Genomic DNA, 24,088 nt, shown 5'->3' on the forward strand with positions numbered 1-24,088 from the left:
TTGCCTCGTTGCTAAGCTAGAGGGGGTCCTCGTGCCTTGGCGGTTTCGGCGCGCGTTTGACACCCGACCTCGGGAGGAGAAACGGGTGGAGGAACTGGTGGGAGGAAGGGAAACTGCTGCTGCCGCCGCTGTTGGTATCCTTGGCTGTTGTTTCGTAATTAGCAACCGTTGCTTTTAAGAGAGACAGCTCCATTTGGACGTGCAAGGCTAACGTTTGCGAGCAGCCACCGAGTGCCATCTTTGGGATAAAGCCATAGGGTGAGTATGTAGGTAGGCTAATGATGGCTGTCCGGCTAATTAGCTTGCCTGATAGGATCCGGCTCTTGTTACAACAGTGTTCAAGCCCCGTTAGTTAGTTAATCGGTTAGACTGTTGGCGTCCGTTCGGTTAAGGCTATGTAGGAAGGTGAAATTGCAAAGCTAAGAAGCTATCTAGCTAGCGAAAGTCCGTTTCGCTATCTGCATCAGCGTTAGATTAAACCTGGTGCTGCTAGCTGTCTCTAGTTGTGTCATATTTCCACGTTACTCCACTGTGGTCTTTGACTACTGTCAATATGTGTTTTATCTGATTAATAGCCTCTTGCTTTTAAACATAGCGAATATTCTCAATTGCAAGCTCTTAGTGCATGTTCACGGAGAACCGGTTTCTTGGCGTAGAGGAAGCAGATGCTTGTTTCATGACTAACTCGCAGCTACATCCTTTGGCACGGGACGACCAGCGGCTGGTGTTTCCATCTTCGGTCAGACAAGAGGACACGAGGAAATCGTGGGAATCTGCCCCACCCAGGCCGGTCGAAGTAAACATATGTTGTTTCCGCGCCTTGGTCGTGTAGCAGCTGTTTCAAGTGTTTAGCAGTAATTTGCGTAGTGTGAAAGATGAAGACTGGTCGATGCTACTCTTGGTGTTTAAGACCAAGTTATTGTCGTGGCACCATGACTCTAGGTGCAACAACTAGAGTCATGGTGCCACGACAATAACTTGGTCTTAAACACCAAAAAGACCAAGGAGGTCATTGTAGATTTCCGGAAGAGGGGCCATAACAACCATCTGCCTCTCTTCATTGGCAGTGAGGCGGTGGAGAGGGTGAGCAGTTTTAAATTCTTGGGGGTAACTGTGACCGAGGACCTGTCCTGGGGCAACCATATCACCTCAGTTGTACGGAAGGCCCAACAGCGCCTCTACTACCTGAGGAGACTGCGGAGCGCACACATTCCCAGATCTCTGATGTTGAACTTCTACAACTGTGCCATCAGCAGCGTTCTGACGTATGGATTTCTAGTGTGGTTCCCCAGCTGCACCAAGGCCGATCAGCAAGCACTCCAGCGGGTGGTGAAAGAAGCTGGCAGAATTATTGGAACAAGTCTGCCAGAGATCAGTAATATCTTCCCCACTCGCTGTCTGAGGAGGGTGCACAGTATCCTGCGGGACCAACATCACCCTGCGCGCCACCTTTTCCATCTGCTGCCCTCAGGGAGAAGGTACAGGTCTATACAGGCCAGAACATCCAGACTGGCCAACAGCCTGTATCCACAGGCTGTGAGGCTCCTGAACTCTCTGCCCCCCTCTCACGGACAATAACCATATCCAACTTCTTAATAGCAATGAACTGGTCTGCATTGGTGCATCATATCTTTATTCTCTTCCCCCTCCTGCCCCCCCCCCTTTCTTAAATAGATAACTATCATATCTGATATCATATCTCACAGTACAATAATATTGAATGGGTTGCATTGTTGTATTTTGTCATGTTTCTCAGGTCTTTGTCTGAATTTCTACGAACATTATTGCTAAGGATTGTCTTATTGCATTGGAGTCACACTGGGTTAAATATGTACACTTGGGTTTTAAGGGGTATTTATTATTTTCTTCTTTTTTTTGGGTTGTATGGAAGCCCCAAACGCAATTTCATTGTTCTTGACAATGACAATAAATAAATAAATACTAAAAAATACTAAATAGCATCAGCATCCTCTTGCATTTAAGTTTAAGCCTGTTTTTGTTAATTATGGGGATGTGAGGAAACCTCAGTAATCAATTTGTTTGTTTTAGGTCTAAATCATTTCTTAGACGGTGAAAAACAGTTTCTTGATTTATGTTTTTGCATATTTGTCAGACTTATATGTTTCAGATCAAACACATTTTAGTATTAGACCCCCCCCCCCCCCCAAAAAAAAAAAAAAAATCTGAGCAAATGTAAAGTGGAGTTCTTAAATGATGATTTAGCTTATTAAGGACCAGTAGCTATGAAAAGCTATCCAAACCTATCTGTCCCTGTGTGAAAAAGTAATTGCCCCCTAAACCTAATAACTGGTTGTGCCACACTTAGCAGCAAGAACTGCAATCAGGCATTTGCAGTAACTGGCAATGAGTCTTTCACATCATTGTGGAAGGATTTTGGGTCATTCTTCTTTGCAGAAATCGTTTAATTCAGCTACAATGAGTAATTTTCAAGCATGAGTGGCCTGTTTAAAGTTATGCCAAAACATCTTAATCAGATTTAAGACTGGACTTTGGCCACTCAAAAACCTTCCCATACTTAAGTGGACTATTATGAACTAATGGTCAGATATTGTCCTTCAGAATTTTGTGGTAGTAAGCAGAATTCATGGTTCGATCAAATTGAAAATGAACCATTGTGTTCTTTTTAGTCAGTGATGAGTTTTTTTTTTATCCTGGAACCCTCCTGTGGATGCCAGCTTTGCCCAGCCTCTTTCTTATTGTTGAAAACTGCCGCCCCCCCCCCCCCCCCCCCCCCCCCAGACCTGCTGTTCTTCAGATGTTGTTCTTGATGCACTCTTGGAGTAATTTTGGTAGGATGACCACTCCTGGGGGAAGGTTCACCAGATCTCTTTTCCTAATTCACTTTGTCAGACATGTTCTGTTCAAGTGATTATTTTATGTATTATTATTTTAATAATAATACATATGATTTACCAAAAGGGGCATTTTATTTTTATTGTGTTATCTTTCTTAGTATTAGAAACTGATGATCTGAAACATCACGTATGACAATCATGCAAAAAAATAAAATAAAAATCAGAAAGCACTCTAGCTGATAATGCAGCCCTTTCAGCACTAGATCTTAATTTAATCTCTTAGATTTTTCTCCTGGTCTTTAAAGCTTTAGTAAAACTTTTATCCCATTAAACTAATCCCAAAGTTAAACCTTACAGTTTACTCCATTAGTGTCACACTACAATTTATGCAAAAACCTCTATCTCCAAGTATTTTATGTAACCATGTTCTTTGTCTTTTGCCGTAGTGGTGTGGCGTAATGAAAGCAGAGGAGTGAAGGAGGCAATTGTCTCAGTAAAACATTTGCAGACAAGCAGGAGACTAAGTAAGGATGCTGGAGGCGGGTGCAGACCCAGCAGGTGCAATGGCCGAGGGAGAAGAGGAAGCGGAGATGGGGAGCAGGGATTTGAAGGCTGAAGTGATGCGGCTGACTCTCGAGCTTCAAGAGGCCACAGAGGAAAAGCTACAGGCAGCCCGCTACGGTCTGGTGGTGCTGGAGGAAAGTGCTTCCCTCAAGATGAAACACACACAGCTGGAAGAAGAGCATGAATCTCTCAAACTGGAGCTACAACAGCTCAAAGAGGTAGGAGCACCTAAGGCATATGTTATTTTTTTAGATTGTTTATTTATATATTTGGGGTGGCTTGGCTGTAGGTCAGGATGTAGAGCAGGTCACGTACTAATTGGAAGGTTGGTGGTTCGATCCTCATCTTCTCTAGTCTGCATGCCAAATATCCTTGGGCAAGATACTAACTCCAACTCGCTCTCTGATGCATTCATCAGAGTATGAATCTGTGTGAACGTTAGATAGAAAGCACTTACATAGGGAAAGCATAGAAAAAAGTGCTTGTGTGATTGGGAAAAGCACTAAAAAAACACCAGTCCATTTACCATATTTACCTTGTAAGCTTGTGAGGTCATCATTCCACTGGTTTCCAGGTAGTTTTCCTATATCACATACTTGCTGTGTGATCTTTTGTTTATATAATAAAATGTGCGCAATGAAATGCATTTCCCGTTGTAAGCTTTCACAGTAATGGTCTAATAAACAGAACTCTTGTATTTTGCAGGGTATTAAAATCATGAAACAATGGACACCATACAAAAATTGTATTTTATAATTATCAGGTTTAACGGGTTTACATTATTGGTAGGCATAATTTAAATGCCATCAACACCATAATTGCTGCTATTATATATAAGCACAATCTCTCTAAGTTTATTCATTTTATAGTTCATAGTTGAGGAGCTGCCTTGCGGTCTTGCAGTCCTTTAAAGATACCATGGTTGAGGGTTTTTTTTGTTTTGTTTTTTTTACACGTGCCAGTGGACTATGTCATGAATTTGCCTGTTCATTCCGTCATTGTCTTTTTGTAGCTCTCACTTTCTGATAAAACAATAACAGCTCTGTTACAGTTGTGACCTAATATTATACTTTGAATGTCTTGTCTTGTGATCATGTTGAGTCAGGTTTGCCTCACATGTCATTTGATGTTGGCAGGAGAAGAGTGTTAACTGATTATGACGTTTTTGCATCCAGTTAGTCAGCATGTTGCTATTAACATATGTTAATTTGGATGTCTAAATTTAGCTGATTTTGATTCGTTATGTTAAAGCATTAAGGATTTAATATGGTCAGAGCAGGATATTCAAGATAAAAGATCAGGCCAATACAGCAAAGCTCTGATTATGTTTAAACCATGCCTTTCATAGATACATTGAAATAATGCATAGGCTTTTCATATTATAAACAATGCACTTTCCACCATTGTGGGGGGGGGGGGGGTGTTAAGTAAATAACCATTGTATAGTAACACTGACTTGACCATATTTACTAGATCGTTTGAATCTCAATTTTAAAGGTACAAAAACTGTATTAGACTCCGTTTTCATATTGCCACTGAATTTCTGCTAAAATAACTGATTAATGCAGTGTTGTTTCCATACAGAAAACTGAAGAATAATTAGCACATTAAGAATGTTTTAACAAGTGTTTCCTAATGTAAATTTTGTCACAAATACTTATAGACCCACAAAGGTATTTGGTATTACTGGAACAGGTTTTTAAATACTGATTTATGTAAGAAATTAATCCTATAAAACTAAGTCCGGTCATGTGGGCAGATTTCTGATTTTGCAGTTATTCCATCTGCCTGTTCAAATTAAAAGGGGAGAAATTTAAAAAAAAAAAAAATCCTTCTTACGGGTAGTTACTGATATTAATCAATTTATCTGTAAGAATAACAGTAAAAGTGGTCAGCTGGGATGCTTTATAATGCCATATAAATTTAAGTGCTGTACTGTTTCTGATTTCAGCTATTTTTAAAATCAGTGTAAACCTCCTTTTTTATTTTTGGCTATTTACCCATTTAGGTTTTGGCAGGGTTGAGCTCCTGTGCTGGTCATTATGTAACCATATTATTAGTGATCATTTAGGCATGTTTAGTAGCTTGTTTGTTTCATTAAAACCCTTATGTGATCTTTCTTTCATTAGCACTTATTGGTGCATAGTGTGTGTCAAGGTCTGTGGTTGTGGCACGCTGTGAAAAAATGCATGTTATTGCTAGATAACTGTAATCTATTAGGGTCATAGTATAAGGCAAGACAAACAGAACTGCAAAAATGATGTGGAAATTGCTGTTAAGGTCCAAGGTTACAGAACCATATCAGCTATTTCCTCATTGCAGTCAGGTCTCAGGTGATTAATGTCCACTGAAAACTGACAGAGAAGTGCAATTTCCTCTCCTTTGTTTACATTGTTTACATTTCTTATCTTTATAATGATATGGGTCAAATGTTATTGTTTCCCCCCTTATGTGTAACACAATAGTGTGTCAAATAGTGTTTTAGAGCTGTCCTTATCAGTTTTTGTTTGTGTTAAGGCATTTGCAGATTCTGTGAGCAGCCAGAAACGTGCAGCTGCTGATGGAGAGTGCCGGGAGGAGAGCCTGCTACAGGAGACTGCCAGTAAAGAGGCTGCCATGGCAATGCGCATAGAGGAAGTTCAGACAGAGCTGAAGCAAGCACGCCTTGCTCTGGGCAATGCCCACGCAGAGATTGATAGACTTGGGGGGCTCTCCACCCAGCTGAAGAAGGTATGGTGTACTCATTCAGTACTCCCTCTTCTCGTGATAAATGCAAATAAAAATTAAATCCCTTTGGAGAAAATATTAGTTCTCTAGCCTAGAATTAACAGTATATGATATGTAATTGACAGTTAAGCATGTTAAGCTGTGCTTTGTACTGATTTTACTGTGGATTTTCTTCCACAGGAGTGTGAGTGTCTTGAGGCAGAGAAAGGCCACCTGAGGGATGAAATAAAGGAATATAAAGTGCGTGAGCTGCGCCAGTTGCAGGACAATGGGGAGCTAGAGGAAGAGAACATATCTCTGCAAAAGCAGGTGTCTGTGCTCAAGGAAAACCAGGTCAGTTGTCACCTTCCTTCACACAATCATTTTTGTATAACATTATATTTATTGATTTTATTATTGAAAGAATATGAAATAAATCGATAAACAACCCCCATCTCCACTCTATATGTCCTGAGTCCCATCTGCTGCATAAATTTGAAACATTTTTTTAAAAAATTGGCAAGGGGCAGGAAGGGGCTGACGAGGAGACATGGATGTGTGAAACAGTAGTGTTCAGAATTTCTAGGGCCAGAGAGCATGGTGACACAGAAAAGCAGGTTACCTTTGTTACAGAGTTTCTGAATTACCTGAAGTAGACTAGTGTGGTGGGGTAACTGCGAGGGTTTTAGCTAAACCTGATAATGCCCAAAGCCAGAGCTCGCTTGCTCTGCCCATCTCTCTCCTCTATCAATAACCCTAATCTCCAACCGTATGGAGAAATGAAGAGAAATAATTCAGTAAGGTTTTGTTCCTCCACCTTCACACATGAGGAGGAAGGTAAACAAATACACTATACCACACAACATGTTTGTTGTCAAAACTTCAAAGGACGGTAACAAAAAAGCTGCTGGTGAACAGACTGGACAGTCTAGTTGCCGGGTGAATAGTGTTGTTCTTTTCACCAAATGAAGCAGCTCCCACAGCAGAGGACATGCTATTCATCTCATAACTACCTGTGTTTTTCATTAGACAGTATATTCCCATAAAACCTGCTTCCACTGAAAGCCGAATACCAAAGCCAGTTTAACATTTGTAATGCAGTGTGATTGAAAGTGTGTAATTATAGCTGTGTGTTGCACCATGGCAACCATGTTTCAGTGTAACTATTTCATGTTTCTCAAGATATTTCGGGATGTTGTGTTTTTTATTTATTTTTTTCACATTCTAGAGGACATTATGTGCTCTGAGAATTTAGATATTTTTGTTTTAATAATTTTATGTGAGAATATTTTGTAAATATAAGCACAGCTTTGGAAAATGCTCCATAGACACTGTACTTATATGTAAATTTTTCATGTTGGTTGTTGTATTAAGCAGTTATTCCAAGTCTGCTTGATGTGCATACACATCTCTGTCAGTACTAGATTTGGGAAAAATGTATGTGACCTGTGAGTTGACTTTGAAAGAAAATATTTTGTCATCTGTATCTCTCTGTCTGGAATATAATTTTTAAATGAAACCACATTCATTTTCATTTGAGGGACACACTGGAAAATGAGAATCACATGAAGGGACAGATGGACATGCTTTGAGTCCAAAATGTATGTCTCATTTGGCCTTTTCACACATAATGTGGTCCACATAAAAGCTAGCCAATTATTAGTCTTACTATTGTAGTAAGCTACCATATAGCCAAATAAGTACCTTTTTTAACAGCCTGAACTTGAGAACTAGTGTTAGCTTGGCTTTTAATAATTCATTTTAATTCAAACATTAGTGCAATGCTGCAAATTATGTTTTTTCTCAAGAGACATTTTATGTCTCTTGAGAAAGATACACTGGCCTTTCTTTACACTTGGTAAAAGCATAAGCTGTCCAGTTTCTTGCTTTGGTTGAAATTGTCTGCCCTCAGTATAAACTTTTCTTTTTTTTTCTTCTTTCATTTTGTTGCATTCTGTGTTAGCAAGCTTTTAACCTGCAGAGACCACAGCTACAGCCTGGCAGACCAGAATTTCTCAATAACCTAAAATGATATCCATGCCAGACTAAAAATTGTCCATGACTGTACAGATTTGGCCCTTTGATGTTAACACATGTACCCTAACTGATCTTTAGCCTGTCAATCATAGAAGGACAATTTCAATGTTATATTATAGCTATTTATAAGAAACATGCATTATTTTATGTGTACTTTATGTCAGAATCAGAAAGAATCAGAATCAGAAAGGGTTTTATTGCCAAATGTTGAGCGGGTTTACAACATTAGGAAATTGCTGTGGTGCTTCAGTGCAAACATACTGTTATAAATACTGTTATAAATTAAGCTTAAGTTAAGCTTCTAAAAGCTACTGTGTTTCTAGCAAGAGCCCAGCAAACATTGTTATTAGAATTCCTAAATGGATACATTTTTATCCACTTTATTTTGACTGTTCATTTATGAATCAGAATCAGAAAGGGGTTTATTGCCAAATGTTGAGCAGGTTTACAACATTAGGAAATTGCTGCGGTGCTTCAGTGCAAACATAGTGTAATAAATAGCACTTAAATAGTGTCATAAATAGCACTTAAATAGACATGAAAAAAAATAAAAGTAGGGATAAGAATTAAAAGTGCTACATAGAAAGATATGTGCATGAGCTATACATGAGATATATACATGAGAATAAGAATTAAGAGTGCTACGTTGAAAGATATATACATGAGTGCAGGTGGTGATCAGTGCCAAACATGGAATGATGCAGTGAACACAGCGTAGGGTCATGTGTTAGTAGCGGGAACAGTCATATGGTTATTGTTCATGTGTCCAACAGCAGAGGGGAAGAAACTATGCTATAGCAATAATAAAATTATTGGTTTGGGTGACTATGAAGTCAGACAGTGTAGTTTTCATTTGCCTACTGAAGCTGTCTGGTTGTGAGTGTAACTTTGCTAAATGCAGTGATAAGTGTATTTGCATGTTAGGGATACAATTTCCATTCATACTAAATGAGCTGAATAAAGTAACAAAGAAAGTCTTCTTGTCCTGCTTCTAATCTTATTTCAGGTTGAGTTTGAATCAATTAAGCTGGAGCTGACCCAGAAGAACGAGGAGCAGGAGGAGCTGCGAGGACAGCTGGAGGAAGCTGGAAGACTGAGGGAGATTGCAGAGAGGCAGCTGGATGAGGCCCTTGAAGCACTGAAGGAGGAAAGGGAGCAGAAAAACAGTCTGCGGCGGGAGCTCTCTGCCTTGACCCTTAACCCCTTTGATTCTGTGGGGAACCTGGAGCTCCACTTGGAGCAGCTGGATGACAGCCAGGAAGAGGGCCAGGGTGGAGAGGGTGAAGGGGAGGATGGGGATGAGAATCAGGACAGCGGTTTTAATAACGGTCCTGGATCTTCTTCCAGTTCTGCTAACCCTCCTCACTTGGGTGGCTCCAAAAGTAACGGCCTCATCCATCGCTACTCCACCCCACGCCACAGTGATGTACTTCGTGCTCCTGCTTCTGGACTGGTCGCAGACCTGCTGAGTGAGCTACACTTTTCAGACAGTCAGAAACTAAAGCAGCAGCTCCTACAGGTGAGCAACAGAAAAACACTTACCTTTTTTTCAAATGCTTCTTTGTGGTATCCCACTGAGGACAAATGATTAAAAGGAACTTAAAAAAAAGTAACTTCAATCCTACATGTTATTAAGAGAATGAAGTCATTTTATGGATTGTGTACAGAGGTAACGAGAATTTGCAAACGTTTGGGTATGGAAGTATCATTAGTTTAGTGTGGTAATTCTATAGCCATCACAGTCAGTTTCAAGTATCACTAAAAGTAGAATTAGGGTTTAGGGTATCATTGTTTCTCAGATGCTTGGGTGCCCATTAATAGTCTTAACAGAGTTAAGAAAAATAACACACAATAATTTGATAATTACTTAAGCATTTACCCTATGTTGCTTTCTTATGACCTTTTATATATGAATTTAAAAGCCTTTAAAAGGTTTAGACAGTTTATTTACTGTAGATATGTAAAATAGAAAGCTGTTATCTGGCTTGGCTAAGTAAGGAGGATATACAATTTAGTCTGTGCGCTAAGCTGTTAGCAGGGCTCTCTGCCACTTCCTGCTCTAGACCACATCCGTTTTGTGATGGAGGAGGAGCATTAATATATATTGTGTATTCCATCAAGCACTTTCTCCAGCTCCCACCTGATAAAGCTTCATAAACCAAAGGGTACTTCAGGAAATGAAGAATGTCTTGAGCTGTCATTGCTCTCTATGTAATGTAAATATATTATTCATGGTGCACTTAAATCAAGAGGCTGGGTTTGAAAGTTCCTACTGAACAGATGTCGCTATTTGACATTAAAAATTTATAATGAGTAAAGGTGGTGGGGGAGAAATGTGTGTCACAGACATTTATAACCTCCCTTTTTGTTTTGAAATTAATCAACATTCAGTATTGTTCTTGTTCTGTGAACTGATGTTAATAATTACAGACTTCTCATGTTATGTTTGTGTGTACATCCAGGCAGAGCGAGAGAAGTCCAGCTTGACTAGCAAGGTGGAGGAACTGCAGATGCAGCTGGTAATGTCCAGACAGGCACTCAGTCAGCAAGAAGACAAGGTTGGCTCTCTCACCCAGCAGCTGGAAGCTGTGCAGAGTAGTCGACAACAAAGCCAAGAGGTGGATGACAAAGGAGATAATGAGACAGAAAAAGATGGTGGCAATGCTGTATTTGACTATGAGGTAGACACCAAGAGCAAGGAGGTGCTGGAAGCGCGTATGCGCGCGGCTAGCGAAGAGCTTCTAAAGCTGCGAGATGAACTGTCTCAGGCAGGAACACGTTATAACACCCTGGAGCAGAGATACAAGCAAGAGAAGGAGCGTTGGAGGGCTGAGGCCCAGGAGCTGGCTGACAAAATCCGTCAGTGTATCAAGTCCAGCAAGCAAGATCAAGAGCGCATCAGTGAGCTGGAGAAGGAGATTGGAGCAACACGGAAAGTGGCAAGTGATTCTGAAGGGCACTTAAGTGTTGCTCAGGAAGAGCTGCTGGCCTTCTCTGAGGAGCTGTCCAACCTGTATCACCACATCTGTGTATGCAACAACCTTACTCCCAAACGGGTCACCCTGGACTATTATCGTGATGGTGCCAGGTCAGGAGGCAGCGCCAGAAGATCACACCTCTATTCCCAGCACAGCGTCCAAAAGAAGACTCGAGCCAATGACATGTTCATTTCGAAAGCTGCAGCGTTGCAGTTTATGGGAGAAGTTGACAGTGCTGTAACCAGTGGAGACTCTCCTACCTGCCCTGGATCCCCCACCCTAGATTTCAGGGACCCTTCCAATGTTCGCAACTTAGTAGCAGTCATCCGTTGCCAGATAAAACATCTTCGGGTAAGACAAAAAGTGTAGTTCTTGTGACATTTATTAATGTAGTACTCCAACACTACTTAGTTCTTTGTGAACTAAAACTTGTAACCAGTGCAAATTCTCAAACTTTTTTGCTGTAACCCTAATGCTGAAAAACAAACTTTTATTCTGGGTAAAATCCTTAACTCCTTTACAAATGTTTCACTGAACCTAATAATCTGCTCAGCCTGTTAACAGAGTTCAGCTGGTCCCATGTCTGCACAAATCCAGTGCCTGGCATGGGCTACAGTGACACGTGTGGGCGTGAATGTAGCGGCTTATCAGGGGTCAGAGTAGAACTGTAACCTCCATTACACCGAAAGAAAAGACAGGGTGGTAACAAGTTCATTAACTAGAGAAGTGCATATTCTCAAACAAAAAATAAATCCTCTTTTACATGTTTGAAGATTTATTCCTGCCACTTCAGTGTTATTGTTAAGAAATGTGATCATTTCGTGATAAAGATTTTTTTATTTTTTATTTTTTAAATCAAAATGTTGTTCCCGTTATATAAGAAATGTTATTTGCCAGACTAACTGTGCTAACCCTTATAAATATCTGTCTCTGTTCTCTCAGGTGGCAGTGGACCTTTGTCGTCAGAGGGGTGCAGTGCCCTACTCAGGGCTAAGCAGCAGTGGAGAGGCAGAGCGGGACAATGAAAACCTCTTGGAGGAAGTGTTAAAACTCAAGTCTCTTCTGAGTACCAAGAGAGAACAGATTGCTACCCTCAGGACTGTTCTCAAGGCTAACAAACAGGTAGGTCACAGTAAGCAAGTATCTGTGTTGTAATGTTTGTCTTTATCTTCAGTGAAGGGAGGTATAGTGTTACTTCAGAAGGAGCTGAAGTTGTGAGTGTATCGGCTGTTTGGCACCAGCCCTTTGCTACAGTCTTTACAATTACTGCCCCATTCATATATATGTAGATGGTGTTATGTCACCAGTCATGTTTATTCTCATGTACAGCATTGACATAACTTCCACACTTACCACTGTTACTCTGACAAACCTGTTTTTACAAACACCATGCCAAATATTGAAAAACTATTTGTCTTTAAATCTACACAAATGCCATTTGTATAAGCATTTTCTTTCTGTTTTTTCGCCTTCATCTCATCCTCCCTGTGTATGTCAGGTTGTTGATACATGTTAAAAGAAATAATTTAAATAATTTATTTGTTTAACAGAAGAAAAACTCATTTAGCAGGATTGTCACCACTGACAGTTATACTAACCTCACCTGTAAAGCACCTTGATATACACCGTAGCTCATTCACTGTCCGAAACAAGTCGTATGTCCCATTTATGAATAAGTAATGGCCCCTATCAGTTAGTACCTATTCGGGTTGATTGTCACGGCTTGATGCAGTTTTTAGGGTTTTCCATTAGGTCATAGTAAGTGTTTCCAGGGACTTTTTTTTACTATCTACTTGGCTGGGGTTCCAAGCGATCAGAGTCATTTCTAAAATGTGACGTCAACAGACTGCATGCCACCAATTTGTTAGTCAGTGGCATCACAGGACATTGGCTATGTTGGTATAATGACCCCACACATATTAGGTGGTACTCGATTGTAATGAAAACAAATCAAGCCAAGTTGAGCCGATCCAAGTAAGTACTAAAGGAAAAAGGGCTTAAAGGTCTCTTGGAATGTGCCTTGTTTAGAATTGAGGCCAACTAATGTCATTTGATCTTTAATTCTTTTGTGTCTAAGGTCAGTGTTTGTAGTTTTGCTGCTTGATATTAAAATCAAGCTTTCCTATACTTTCCCACTTTCACTCATAGAAGGCAGGCTTCATTGTTTTTGTTTTGTTATATGAACATAATTTTGAGAATAGCTACCTTGGTTTACACAGATTGTCTGAAAATTAACCTTGCTAATATTTAACCATTAGTCTGTGTTAGATATAAGATAAAAGAGTTGTCATCTCTTGTTAGGGGTAATTTATGGTACAACTAGTTATGTGTCTGAGAGTTGCTTTCGCCACAAGCAAGAGAAGTGTGAGAGGACAAAAAATTTGTGATCAACAAATTCAGCTCAAGAATCAGAGACAGTGACTGCAGTGGACACATTTTTTTGTTTTTGTTTGTTTTTTTAACACTTTGTTTTGCTTCAACTCTTTATATTTTATAAATTCACTTAGTTGTTTCTGACACTGCCCCCTGGTGACAGTAAAGAGTTACGACATGTAGGGCTTGGTCTGCACAGCTGTCCTAATGCTGTGTTCTGTTTATCTCAGAAGTCAGACGTCAAAGCTGGGGATGACGTAACTCCTTAGTCAAGTGTGTTCCAGTAATACTCGGTGTTTCTCATTGCTTTGCTGAATTTGTTTTGCTTCTTAGCAAGATCGAGTCATTCATGCATCACTAACTTTTTTTTTTCTTTGCGCTGTGCTGTGTCAGAGCTATGCATATGGCTTCATTAGCAAGTCATGAATACACAGCAGTGACAGAACAAATTGCAAGTTATACAATTTTACCTTTTAACTTTACATTTATTGCTGTCATCTTGGATTGTTCAGTCAAGCTTGGTGGGGATGCTCAGACTTTGAAAAATTGTGACTGGGAACTCAGGAATTCAGATTTCTGACTTCAACTGGAAATTCTGGAATGCAATTATACGTTATGTGTAGGATCACCATAGAAGTATGTTGGAGCCCTTAATAGGCCTCTAGTCAACCAATGAAAATCTTGAGTGAAATTTTATCTGCTTTTCAACAAATCCTTAGATTAACTAAAACTGGCCACAGTCCACTGAGTGCATTCTGCTTAGCCTTATTATAATAAGCAGGGATTGGTACCGGAGACTGGCAGTAAATCCCAATAACCGTACCAGACACACCATCACTTAAGTATCAGTAAGCAGCCAGACAAGCATTGCTGCTATCATTGATTATGCAAAATAAATTCATTCTAACACACCATTTTCTTATTATGACAAAGCTGCTGGTTTTGTGTTTACTGTCACCAGCAACTTCAAAGTTGCTGGTGACAGTAAACATGACAGTAAACATGACACTTAAAGTAAAAGTTTGCTGTGAAAAGATTTCAGTGTTGAGTTGATTGCTGAGCTTTGATGTGCAAGCTGCTTTTTGCAAAGTTCATGCGCACTATTTTTATCCTCGTTTATAATAACACACAGCCGCAGTAACTATTGCTTTTACTTTTGTCTGTTACTTTGGTGCCAACTCCAAGTAAATTTAAAGCAAACATAACATTAAAAAATGTTTGACATAGCACTTCCTGTTAGGTTGAGTAAGTAAAAAAGTTGGGAAAACAATTGCTATTCACAGATACAGCCAACAATAATAAAATAATCCTGTAACTATATTGATGTTGTGCATTTCCCCATATAAAAGTACTTCAGGAAATTGTCTGCTCACTGAGAATTAGGTCAAGTGAGAGAGCATGTCCAACTGGAGACGCCATACGTGCTTGTTATATAACTCACTTTGCAGGAGTATTATCCATCCATAATCTCACATAAGCAGTATGGGTGACCTGTCTCATCAATGTCTTGTCTAGACAGTCCCCTGGACCCACATGATTGTGCACCTTGAGTACATCAGCCTCTCCTCTGATGTGACATAGCACAAAGGGAAGAGGGAAAGAGAGTTCAACCTCTCCTCTGATGTGCTATGTTCAGCATTGCATGACCTGTTTCTGTCATTACCTGAACAGTCAGTCCTGTATACACATACGCACACTTAAGGTAATCTGTTTGATGGGCCAGTGGTCACTGACAATAGTTTTCCTTCTCAAGTCTGTTGACGTTAGCTGTCCACTGGTGCCTCTGATGTAATCAAACCATTTACACATGAGATTGTTACACTGATATTTGTATTTGGAGAACAGATAAGTAAAAAGCAATCCCATTAGTGGGGCAAACGTGATTTAGAACAAACTATTTGCTTAAGATACAGCGTGTTTAAACTATAGAGTCATATTGTTGATTTTGTGCCTTCTTCATAATAGTGATTTTTCTTTTCATTGATCTTTAAAACTCTGACCGAGATTGCTGTTTAACAGGAAATTTTGTAGTCACATAGGACAGGAACAGTTGAGCTGTCACTGAAGCTACTCAAATCTAAGGAATTTGACCCTAAATTCTTGGCCGGCATTTATTATCGCATGCAAGTGTCTCCAGAGTATTCCTAGTTTTGAAAGAAGTGCATAATTTTAAATAATGTGTTTTCATACCAGCAACAGATCATAATGTGTTTTTAAAACCCCATTTTGATACTAAATAATATTTTTGTTATTGCAGACTGCAGAGTTGGCCTTATCCAATTTGAAAACAAAGTATGAGACGGAGAAGAGTATGGTGTCAGAGACCATGATGAAGCTCCGAAATGAGCTCAAAGCCCTGAAGGAGGACGCTGCCACCTTCTCTTCTCTTCGAGTCATGTTCGCCAGCCGGTAAGCTTTCATTTCATGTGATTTGAAGCAAAACATATTACTGACTCAGGGAGGACAAATATAACACAATCATATATTTAATAAAGTTAGAAGAAACAAACATTTAAAAAACTGCTTTAAAATGTCTTAAAACTGGATTGTATTTGGCTCTGTACTAGTAGTTTTAAGGCTTATTAGTTGTGCTCTTGCTAAGGTACAGCTTTTGCTTTCACTCGTGTAATGAGCTTACCATGCTTATTACACCTATGGGCAATCCACTAGTTCACGTGAAGATTACAAACCACATGCTTTGCCCTGTGCTGATGGGTGATCAAGCAAGGTCACCTTTAAGAAAGACTTTTAACGTTTGTAGGACATGGGTTTGACTATAAACACCACCATACTATCAAGGGGAAGATGTTAAGAGTTAAACATACAGATCATAACACTTGACTCACTAACCTCTTCTTTGCGGTGTTTTTATTTGGGATTTGTATGAGTGCACTAATGATTATTTTTCTGTTTTTGGTGATTGTGTTATGTGTTGCCAAAGTGCCCTGAGAAGGTTCTTGGCCATGTATTAGACCGTCTAGGCCCTTTCCAGACAGTTGTTATCCCTAAGAAGGATTGAAGAAGAGCCAGTAATGAAGGGCTGCTACTGTCTGTTCCAATAGGATAGAGATTACAGCTTTATAAAAAGATATTTGCTTAGAATCAGGTTCAGTGGAGCCATCATGTGGATAGCTAGTATGAGTGCATCTCTACAATATATGAAAATAAGGGTGTATTACCGTACTCATTTTAAACATATTTTTACTTACATTTTCCAGTTAGCATCGTTCCCAGTTGCCAGTGAATGAATGAATTGAAGCTTTTCCAACATTATTTATCTCAGTTTGATATCAATGTTAATTTATTTATTTTAACTACAAAAAATAATCCGTGGGAAAAAAGTTTTGCTTTTGTAACTTGTGATAGCTTGTGATATTTTTAATGATTTGTTAGCCTGTAAAATTAACCAATAATAACAATAATCTTCAGTTGCAATCCCTGCTGGTGTTTGATGTTTGCATTTAACACACTATAAGTCGTGTGAAGTAGGGCTGCTCAATTAATCGAATTTTAATCACGATTACGATCTGGGCTTTCAACGATCATTAAAAATGACTGAGCCGATTATTAGCCCCTCCCTCATTTATCCGCGACACCTTAAAGGCCGGTCCGTGAAAATATTGTCGGGCATAAACCGTCCGTGGCGCAAAAAAGGTTGGAGACCACTGATTAAGAGGACCCGAGGGAAGCTCGGAAAGCTAAGCAGAAGTTATTTGGAGAGTGACTGCCGTTGGTTGAAAAGAGAGTTTAAAAAAAAAAAACTTCAGTGGTGTTGCACACTATTTTATATTATTTTTTAAAAGTCATTGTTAACCCTTTAAAGCCGGTCAGAGCAGCACGCTCCGTTTTGCGTAACTATTTTTAAATCCCTGTAGAACCTGAACCATGTAAGCTAGCGCAATAATTTGTTTTGCATATGAAACCGGAGGAGTTGTACTTACATCTGATGCCATCAGCTTGTCCTCGGTCACGGTTTCGTTCCACATATAGCTTTGCAAAAATTGCATAAAAAGCGCTTGCAGGAACAAAAACATAATATTCCAGAAACACGCTTCGCCGTTCCTATCAGCTGTTCGTAACACTTCCCACAGTGAAATGATGCACCTGCTGTTTTCTTTGCAAATTTGCATCATAGGATTGTTTTTTGTTTTTCCTGCAGTATATAAAAATTGCTGTATCTCCAAAATAAAACTATGAAGACACTCAAAATAAATTTCCTGTGGTGGGAAACTATTTTTTGCAACTTTATTGTATTTAAAGTTTTGAGGGATAAACCTCTTAAATTTCTCCAAGTAGAAATATATGTAAACAAAACAAAAGCAATTTTCAATTTTTTTTGTAGTTTATTGCACTTTTTTGCAATTTATGTAATTACTATGGACTTAATGCATACATATTATTAAAATATGGGCTATAACAGTTGTATTGATGTATAGCAACTTGAAGTGCTCCCACAAATGGCACTACAGCATGTAAAAAAAATAATATAAGCTCTGGTGGACTTGGTTCTATAGTAGGTCTTAAAGGGTTAAATAAATATCGTCAAATAATCGTGATCTCAATTTCAGTGAAAATAATCGTGATTATCATTTTTGCCATAATCGAGCAGCCCTAGTGTGAAGCATGTATTTCTATGCCTCTGTCTTTATTTCTTGCTGCATGTTGCATCTCTCAGGTGTGATCAGTATGTGACCCAGCTGGATGAGATGCAGAGGCAGCTAGCTGCTGCTGAGGATGAGAAGAAGACACTGAATTCTCTTCTGCGTATGGCCATCCAGCAGAAGCTGGCTCTTACTCAACGTTTGGAGGACCTGGAGGCCCCTATGTCTCCACACAGCTTAAACAGCAGCCCCCGTCGCTCTCGGGCCAAAGAGCTTGCTACCAAGTCAGGCCGTGCCCCTCGGAGCCCCAGAAGCAGTCCCGCCCGGCCTCCATTGAGGAGCAGTCCACGGTCTAGCCCCGTTCCTGCTACTCACCACCTGCGATCTCTAACTAGAAGCCTCCACACAAGCCCTGTAAGAACCCCTCTTTCTCTTTATCCTGACAACTCCAGCCAAACCAGCAGCCGCTCACGCGGAAGCAAGGGTCTCCAAAGAGATGCCACTTTTATTAGAAGTCATAGTGTCAGTGATGTTTGTAACACAGAGTTGAATCGTGGTTTTTCCCTGACCTATAAAGGCTCCACCAGTTCTGTGAACAGTGATTTAAGCTCTAAAATGTATCCTGTAAGTGAATCAAAAAAGGGAGCATCAGTCCGGAGAGCTTCTGTCCCTTTACGTCAGGACACTTTCATCACAACTCGCGTTGTACCTGCCTCTTCTGCCAGACTGAAGTCTTCTTTGTTTTCTTCTTCTATAGATAAACTAACCTCTTCTAAAACGGTGTGTGTGTATGCTAACACCAGTGAAGCATGGGGTGAAAGCCAACAAAATCATGCTCTAAACCCTAAATCAGATGTTTCTGTGAGGAGAAAGCAGTCAGGTCGCAGGTCTAATTCTGTACAAGCAGCAGCAGCATGCCATAACACGTATCTGTCAGACTCTGCACAGTTCAATTCAAGTCCGTCAAGGGCCCAGGCAGTCACATCACACTCTGTTAACAATTCAGCAAGTAGAACCAGGATGACCGGAATCTGTAGAGAGTCTAGACAAAGATCATTTACATCTACAAGTAGAAACACAGAGGAGTTGTACACTAATGCCAGTAAGAGCTCTGGTAATAAAGCTACATCTTCTAGGGCTCGGAGCTCACACTCTAAATCATCAAGGAGACAATAAAAAAATAAACGTAAATTAGCCAGCAGATCTAAGCTATCGAACTGGTTTACACACTATATTGACAAAAGTATTGGACCCACACTGAATTCAGGTGTTTTCAGTCCCATTGCCACGGGAGTGTAAATTCCAGCCCAACCATGCAGTCTGCCTTTTCAAACATTTGAGAAACTGTGATGAGTTGCTACTGAGTTCATGGAATTTCCTTTCTCCTAAATATTCCACAATTAGCTGTAAGTGGTATTTTTGCAAAGTGGAAGTTTTTAGGAACCAAAGCAACTCAGTCACAAAGTGGTTGACCACGTAAATGTGGTGTCACTGAGTGCTGAGCAGCACAGCATACAAAAGTCACCAATGCTCTGTTGACTCAGTAACTGACGAGCTCCAAACCTCTTCTGGCATTAACCTCAGCAAAATAACTGTGTACTGGGATCATCATGCCAATGGTTTCCATTACTGAGCAGCTCCTGTAAGTCCAGTGTGTGCAGAGCCCAGTTCTTTTGTCCATATAGTGTTTCTCTATAACAAGTTTTAAATAAGAGACTAATAAACTATCATTGATATCAATGAAATGGTAAATGGCCTGTATTTATATAGCGCTTTACTAGTCCCTAAGGACCCCAAAGCGCTTTACATATCCAGTCATCCACCCATTCACACACACATTCACACACTGGTGATGGCAAGCTACATTGTAGCCACAGCCACCCTGGGGCGCACTGACAGTGCTAGTAATGAACTAGAGGGCACTGAAAGAACACATGCTTCAACGTTAGCAGTTTTTAAAAAGGCTTTTCCAAAATTGAAAGCGTACTTACAGTGCCAAGACTTCATCTTCATATTTCCTAACATGTGAATTGTTATGCTGTTTGCATAACAGACCAAACAAACAACTTTGATCAAATACCTTCTCAGTGCTTGCTTTTATCTTGAACAATCTTGTTTTTGCACAGCTTTAGTTTAGGGTTAGTGTTTAGTTTGGTTAAGATTTTTGCTTATTTTAACTGATCACCCCTAAATTGCTAACCTTTTGTGCTCTATGTTGTATTGATCTGTTTATCCTTATAATTTACCCTTACCATTTTCCACTAAACTTTTTAAAGTTCTTAAGTCAGACTAAATATTTTTTTCCTTTTTGTCTCTGTCTCACCTTGTCTTTGTAGCGCTGAAACACTCCTCCCATTACTCCAAAACCCTTCTTCTCCATAAGGACCTGTCTTCATGTTGACTCCTTGGCTCCCTCCTCCTTCCCTGACCTGAGACATCCTGTCCATCCCAGATATGATGCTACATTCCCCACTCTACCTACCAGAACCATGGACAGGAAAAAAAAGTATTTAAAAAAAAAAAAACAAAAAAAAAAAACCCTCTCATCCCACCCTTTTGGTCTTCTCTGCTTGGAGTGGAGAAGCCTGCATGCAGCCCGAAGAAGGATGAAGAGACAAATGTGCTGCTCATTTCTTTGTGAAGTCATTACCTGTGTTGTCCAAAGTGGTTCCAACTTCCATCTGGTCCTGTTCAAGGCTTTGTGTTGTACTGAACCATTGGCAGTATTTATTTCAGAGACTCTCCTTGTACAATATTTACTGTCCTCAGACTTTGATTCAAGGCTATGATCTGTTCTCTGAAGGCTCTGTCTTACATTCTTGCCTTTAGTCTGGCTTGATGTATCAGGCCCATCTGGCGTCTTTAGTGTTGGTAAACCATTAGATGATCTGTGGTAGCTCTCCCAGGTAGTTTTTTATAGAACACTGCAGCCTTACCAATAGTCTTACCTTAAAAGTAGAGCTTATTGTTGTCTTGAGATTCTTCCTTTTACTGGTGGTGCAGTTACATGCTCTTTCTATTACGCCATTTCTGGTTCTTAGATTTCAGGCACACCCTTTAAAGAGAGGTCAGTAAACATGACATTTCATATGGAAAATATCAGCCATACATTCATCACCTCAGTTCAGACACTGAGTGGTGAGATGCATGATTTGGGAAATCTGTAATGTGCATCTTCGCAAACTATGCAGACCAAGTCAGGACAGTGCCTGTATACAATCTACTGTTTAAGGCTTTGGGCTTTGAAACCTAGCCTCATTTTCCGTTACCAATGGCTGGCTGCAGCTATTTTACAACAGATATTTGCATCTCTTAATATAAGAAGATTTTGGAAGTCACTGTCTTACATCATTAGAACAAAGTGGCCTGGTTTCCCCTAAACCTTTTAGTAAAATCCTCCATTGTCATTTCTCTTCATTACTGTGACAACATTTTCCATTCGATATCTGCTTTCTCTTTGCTCCTTTGAACAGCTAATCAACAATATTCGTGTTTTGTATTTCATAGCATAATGTCATCATGCTTTTTGTGCCACCAAAATAAATGAATAGTAATAACCTAGTATCATCCACAGCAAGCAGGCTGCTTCTCTACAGCATGTGTTGTTTTCAGTTTGAAATGCTAATACCAGGTATTGCTGGGGTTGCTGCTTATAGAAAGTAGAAATAAATACTGATACCCGATCATTTAAAAAGCATTACATTGAAGTTTGCATCTATTTGCACATTATGGCTTAGAATCAAGAATAAATAAATCTGAAAAAGCTGCTTCATTTAAAGTGTGTGGGAACTCAGACATGACACTGCTTTGCTAAAGGTTTGCAATGAAGAATAGCATGTAAATGTACATGTGTCACTTGATACCTCTAAAGGGACTGCTTAAAGAGCAGTATGATATATGGACTTTGACTTGAAGACAGCATTGCACAGGTTGACATTGGCACTGTAACCTCACCTTTTTTTTTCACTGAAGGCAACTTACAATGTATTAAACTGACTTAACACGACCAATCGTGGTCCTTTCAATTGCATTTGGGAAAAGCTGTTTGAAAACGGAGAAATTAATACTAGAAAATGTTGACACTTACTAAAACTCAACTTTCCTCTTTACTAGAAGAAGCCGCATCCTGCTGATGAGGTTTTATTTTTGGTTAGCTGGTGTTTTGTTTTGGTTTTTTGTGCCTTGATTTTGGTCTTGTCTGCTGTTTCAGAAAGTCACATTTTCTAAATAGAGGCTAAAGTTCAACACTGTAGTTGTATTTTTTTTTAATGTTTTAATTATTTTAAATAAACTCACTGAGCAGTGTTAGTACTGAAAAAAGTGATATCTCATTTTGGTAAAATATTTTCACTTTTTAGCTGGCATGCCTTGTATTTATTAATCATGTTACCTCATTAAGGATTAAGTAATAACTTAAATGAATCAAAATTAGCTGATTGATATTTTAGACAACTGTTACAACTACTGAACTTTCTTTTAATATTCTGAATACATTTGGACCTAATGTATCAAAGATTGTAGACTGCCGGGTTAGCTCCTCCATTTATTTATTGAAGTTATGTCCACACACTCTGGCTAAAAAGTGAAAATACTTTAACATAATGTCATTTTCACACTGAAGGTTGTACATTGATTTAAGTCACTCTGTGCAGATGTGTGTATAATTTAATTGCCACTCTTGTATAATATTTTAACTGTATTTATGTGGTCTGCATTCTGTGTAAATTGTTGACAAGCACACACTCCACATAACACATTTGAGGTCCTCAACTTTTTGTGTATGCAACGTTGACCTTTCATTGACCTTCTATCCACTTTTGTCATGAAGAATAAAAACAAGCCAACACCGTATAGTGCTCGTGGTTTTGAGTGAGTGACTTTGGTATTTTTCTTATACTGCACTTATGGGGAAAAGGAGTCTGTGCAGTCCTGTGAAAAACGAAGTACACCCCACAATTCAATAGTTTGTAGTTGAATTGTGAATTGACACTACCATGTCATGGTATGAGATGTTTGTGCTGATATGTGATGCTGGGCATTGTGGCCAGATGTCTCCATTTTGGTGTCCATCTACAGTAGATTGCTCCAAAAGTCTTGTTTTTTTCAGATGTAACTTTACAAACCTAACCCATACTGCTTTGTTCTAATTAGAGAGAAGATGCATTCTTTTGGCAGTCCTTCCAAACAAGTCATACCTGTTCAGTCTTTCCCTAATTAAGCTGTCATGCAGTAAGTCATTGCTAACACTCTGTAGGGTCAAAGCTGTCGCTCTTGGGGTTTTTTTGCAGTTTCTCTGAGAAGTGCACAGTCTGATGATCTGTGTAATGCTCAGTCCTGCAAACTGCCATAACTTCTGCTTTTATAGAGATGGTCACACTTGTTGGTGATTAATTGTGTGTATCTCATTAACAGTGCCTTGCAGCTGTTTTCAATTCTTTCTTTTAATTCAAGTCTTTCAATTCCTATGGAAACAGGAGCATGCCCCACATAGCTTTTCACAGGACTTTCCATAGTCTTGTAAAAGTGTTCTTTTTCACATGCCTGCATGCACGTATATCCTGTCAGTTTATTACATTGTAAATACAGCAGGATACTGGTTTGTGGTTAATTTTTGTGGTTTTGTAGGTGGTATTCCCAGTAAGTTCTCATTTGAAAATCTAAGCCTAGACAGCTGAATAATGCAGCATGCTGCGCAATAAAGTTTGGTCATAGAGTCACAAAGCTCTTCTGGCTAGTTTGACTAGAAAGGAGGGGGTGGTGGGATTGGTCTGGACATGATTCTTTTGTGCAGATTTTTTCTGCAGCTTGTTCAGAAACTCCACAGTACAAACACACCAACTTCATGAAAACACAAACTAATAAAAATAGCAAGATATTAGAGTGAAAGCCATCTTCAAGAAAAGAGCAATTAAAAAACACAATAGTACATAAATTATATTAAAACTAAAGCAAAGAATTAAAATGTACACATTTAACTTAATATATCTCACCCACAGCTATTGTAGCTATTTTT

General features: G+C 39.4%; 1 protein-coding gene across 3 annotated transcripts; it reads left to right on the forward strand.

The window, feature by feature from the left end:
• Positions 1–53: 53 nt before the first annotated feature.
• On the forward strand, positions 54–22,926 carry LOC309697634 (protein bicaudal D homolog 2). Of its 3 annotated transcripts, XM_082519698.1 has the most exons (11): positions 54–258; positions 1,068–1,265; positions 3,263–3,598; positions 5,898–6,110; positions 6,288–6,440; positions 9,130–9,642; positions 10,586–11,452; positions 12,044–12,223; positions 15,732–15,883; positions 18,150–18,489; positions 20,412–22,926. In XM_082519698.1, the coding sequence occupies exons 3-11, from the start codon at positions 3,347–3,349 to the stop codon at positions 20,415–20,417; spliced, it is 2,676 nt and encodes an 891-aa protein (XP_082375824.1). In that variant the 5' UTR covers positions 54–258; positions 1,068–1,265; positions 3,263–3,346; the 3' UTR covers positions 20,418–22,926. The 3 variants fall into 3 exon arrangements, with proteins under 3 accessions (XP_082375824.1, XP_082375823.1, XP_082375825.1); XM_082519697.1 differs by lacking the exon at positions 1,068–1,265; XM_082519699.1 differs by lacking the exons at positions 54–258; positions 1,068–1,265 and adding an exon at positions 1,293–1,478.
• Positions 22,927–24,088: the final 1,162 nt, after the last annotated feature.

This window comes from Aulonocara stuartgranti (assembly GCF_965226115.1).
Source record: "Aulonocara stuartgranti genome assembly, chromosome: 20".
NCBI classification, from domain to species: Eukaryota; Metazoa; Chordata; class Actinopteri; order Cichliformes; family Cichlidae; genus Aulonocara; species Aulonocara stuartgranti.

Coding starts and splice junctions, on each gene's coding strand:
- LOC309697634 (XM_082519698.1), top strand. CDS start 3,347: ATGCTGGAGGCGGGTGCAGACCCAGCAGGTGCAATGGCCGAGGGAGAA. Junction 9,643..10,585: donor TAAAGCAGCAGCTCCTACAG/GTGAGCAACAGA, acceptor GTGTACATCCAG/GCAGAGCGAGAGAAGTCCAG. Junction 12,224..15,731: donor TTCTCAAGGCTAACAAACAG/GTAGGTCACAGT, acceptor TTGTTATTGCAG/ACTGCAGAGTTGGCCTTATC.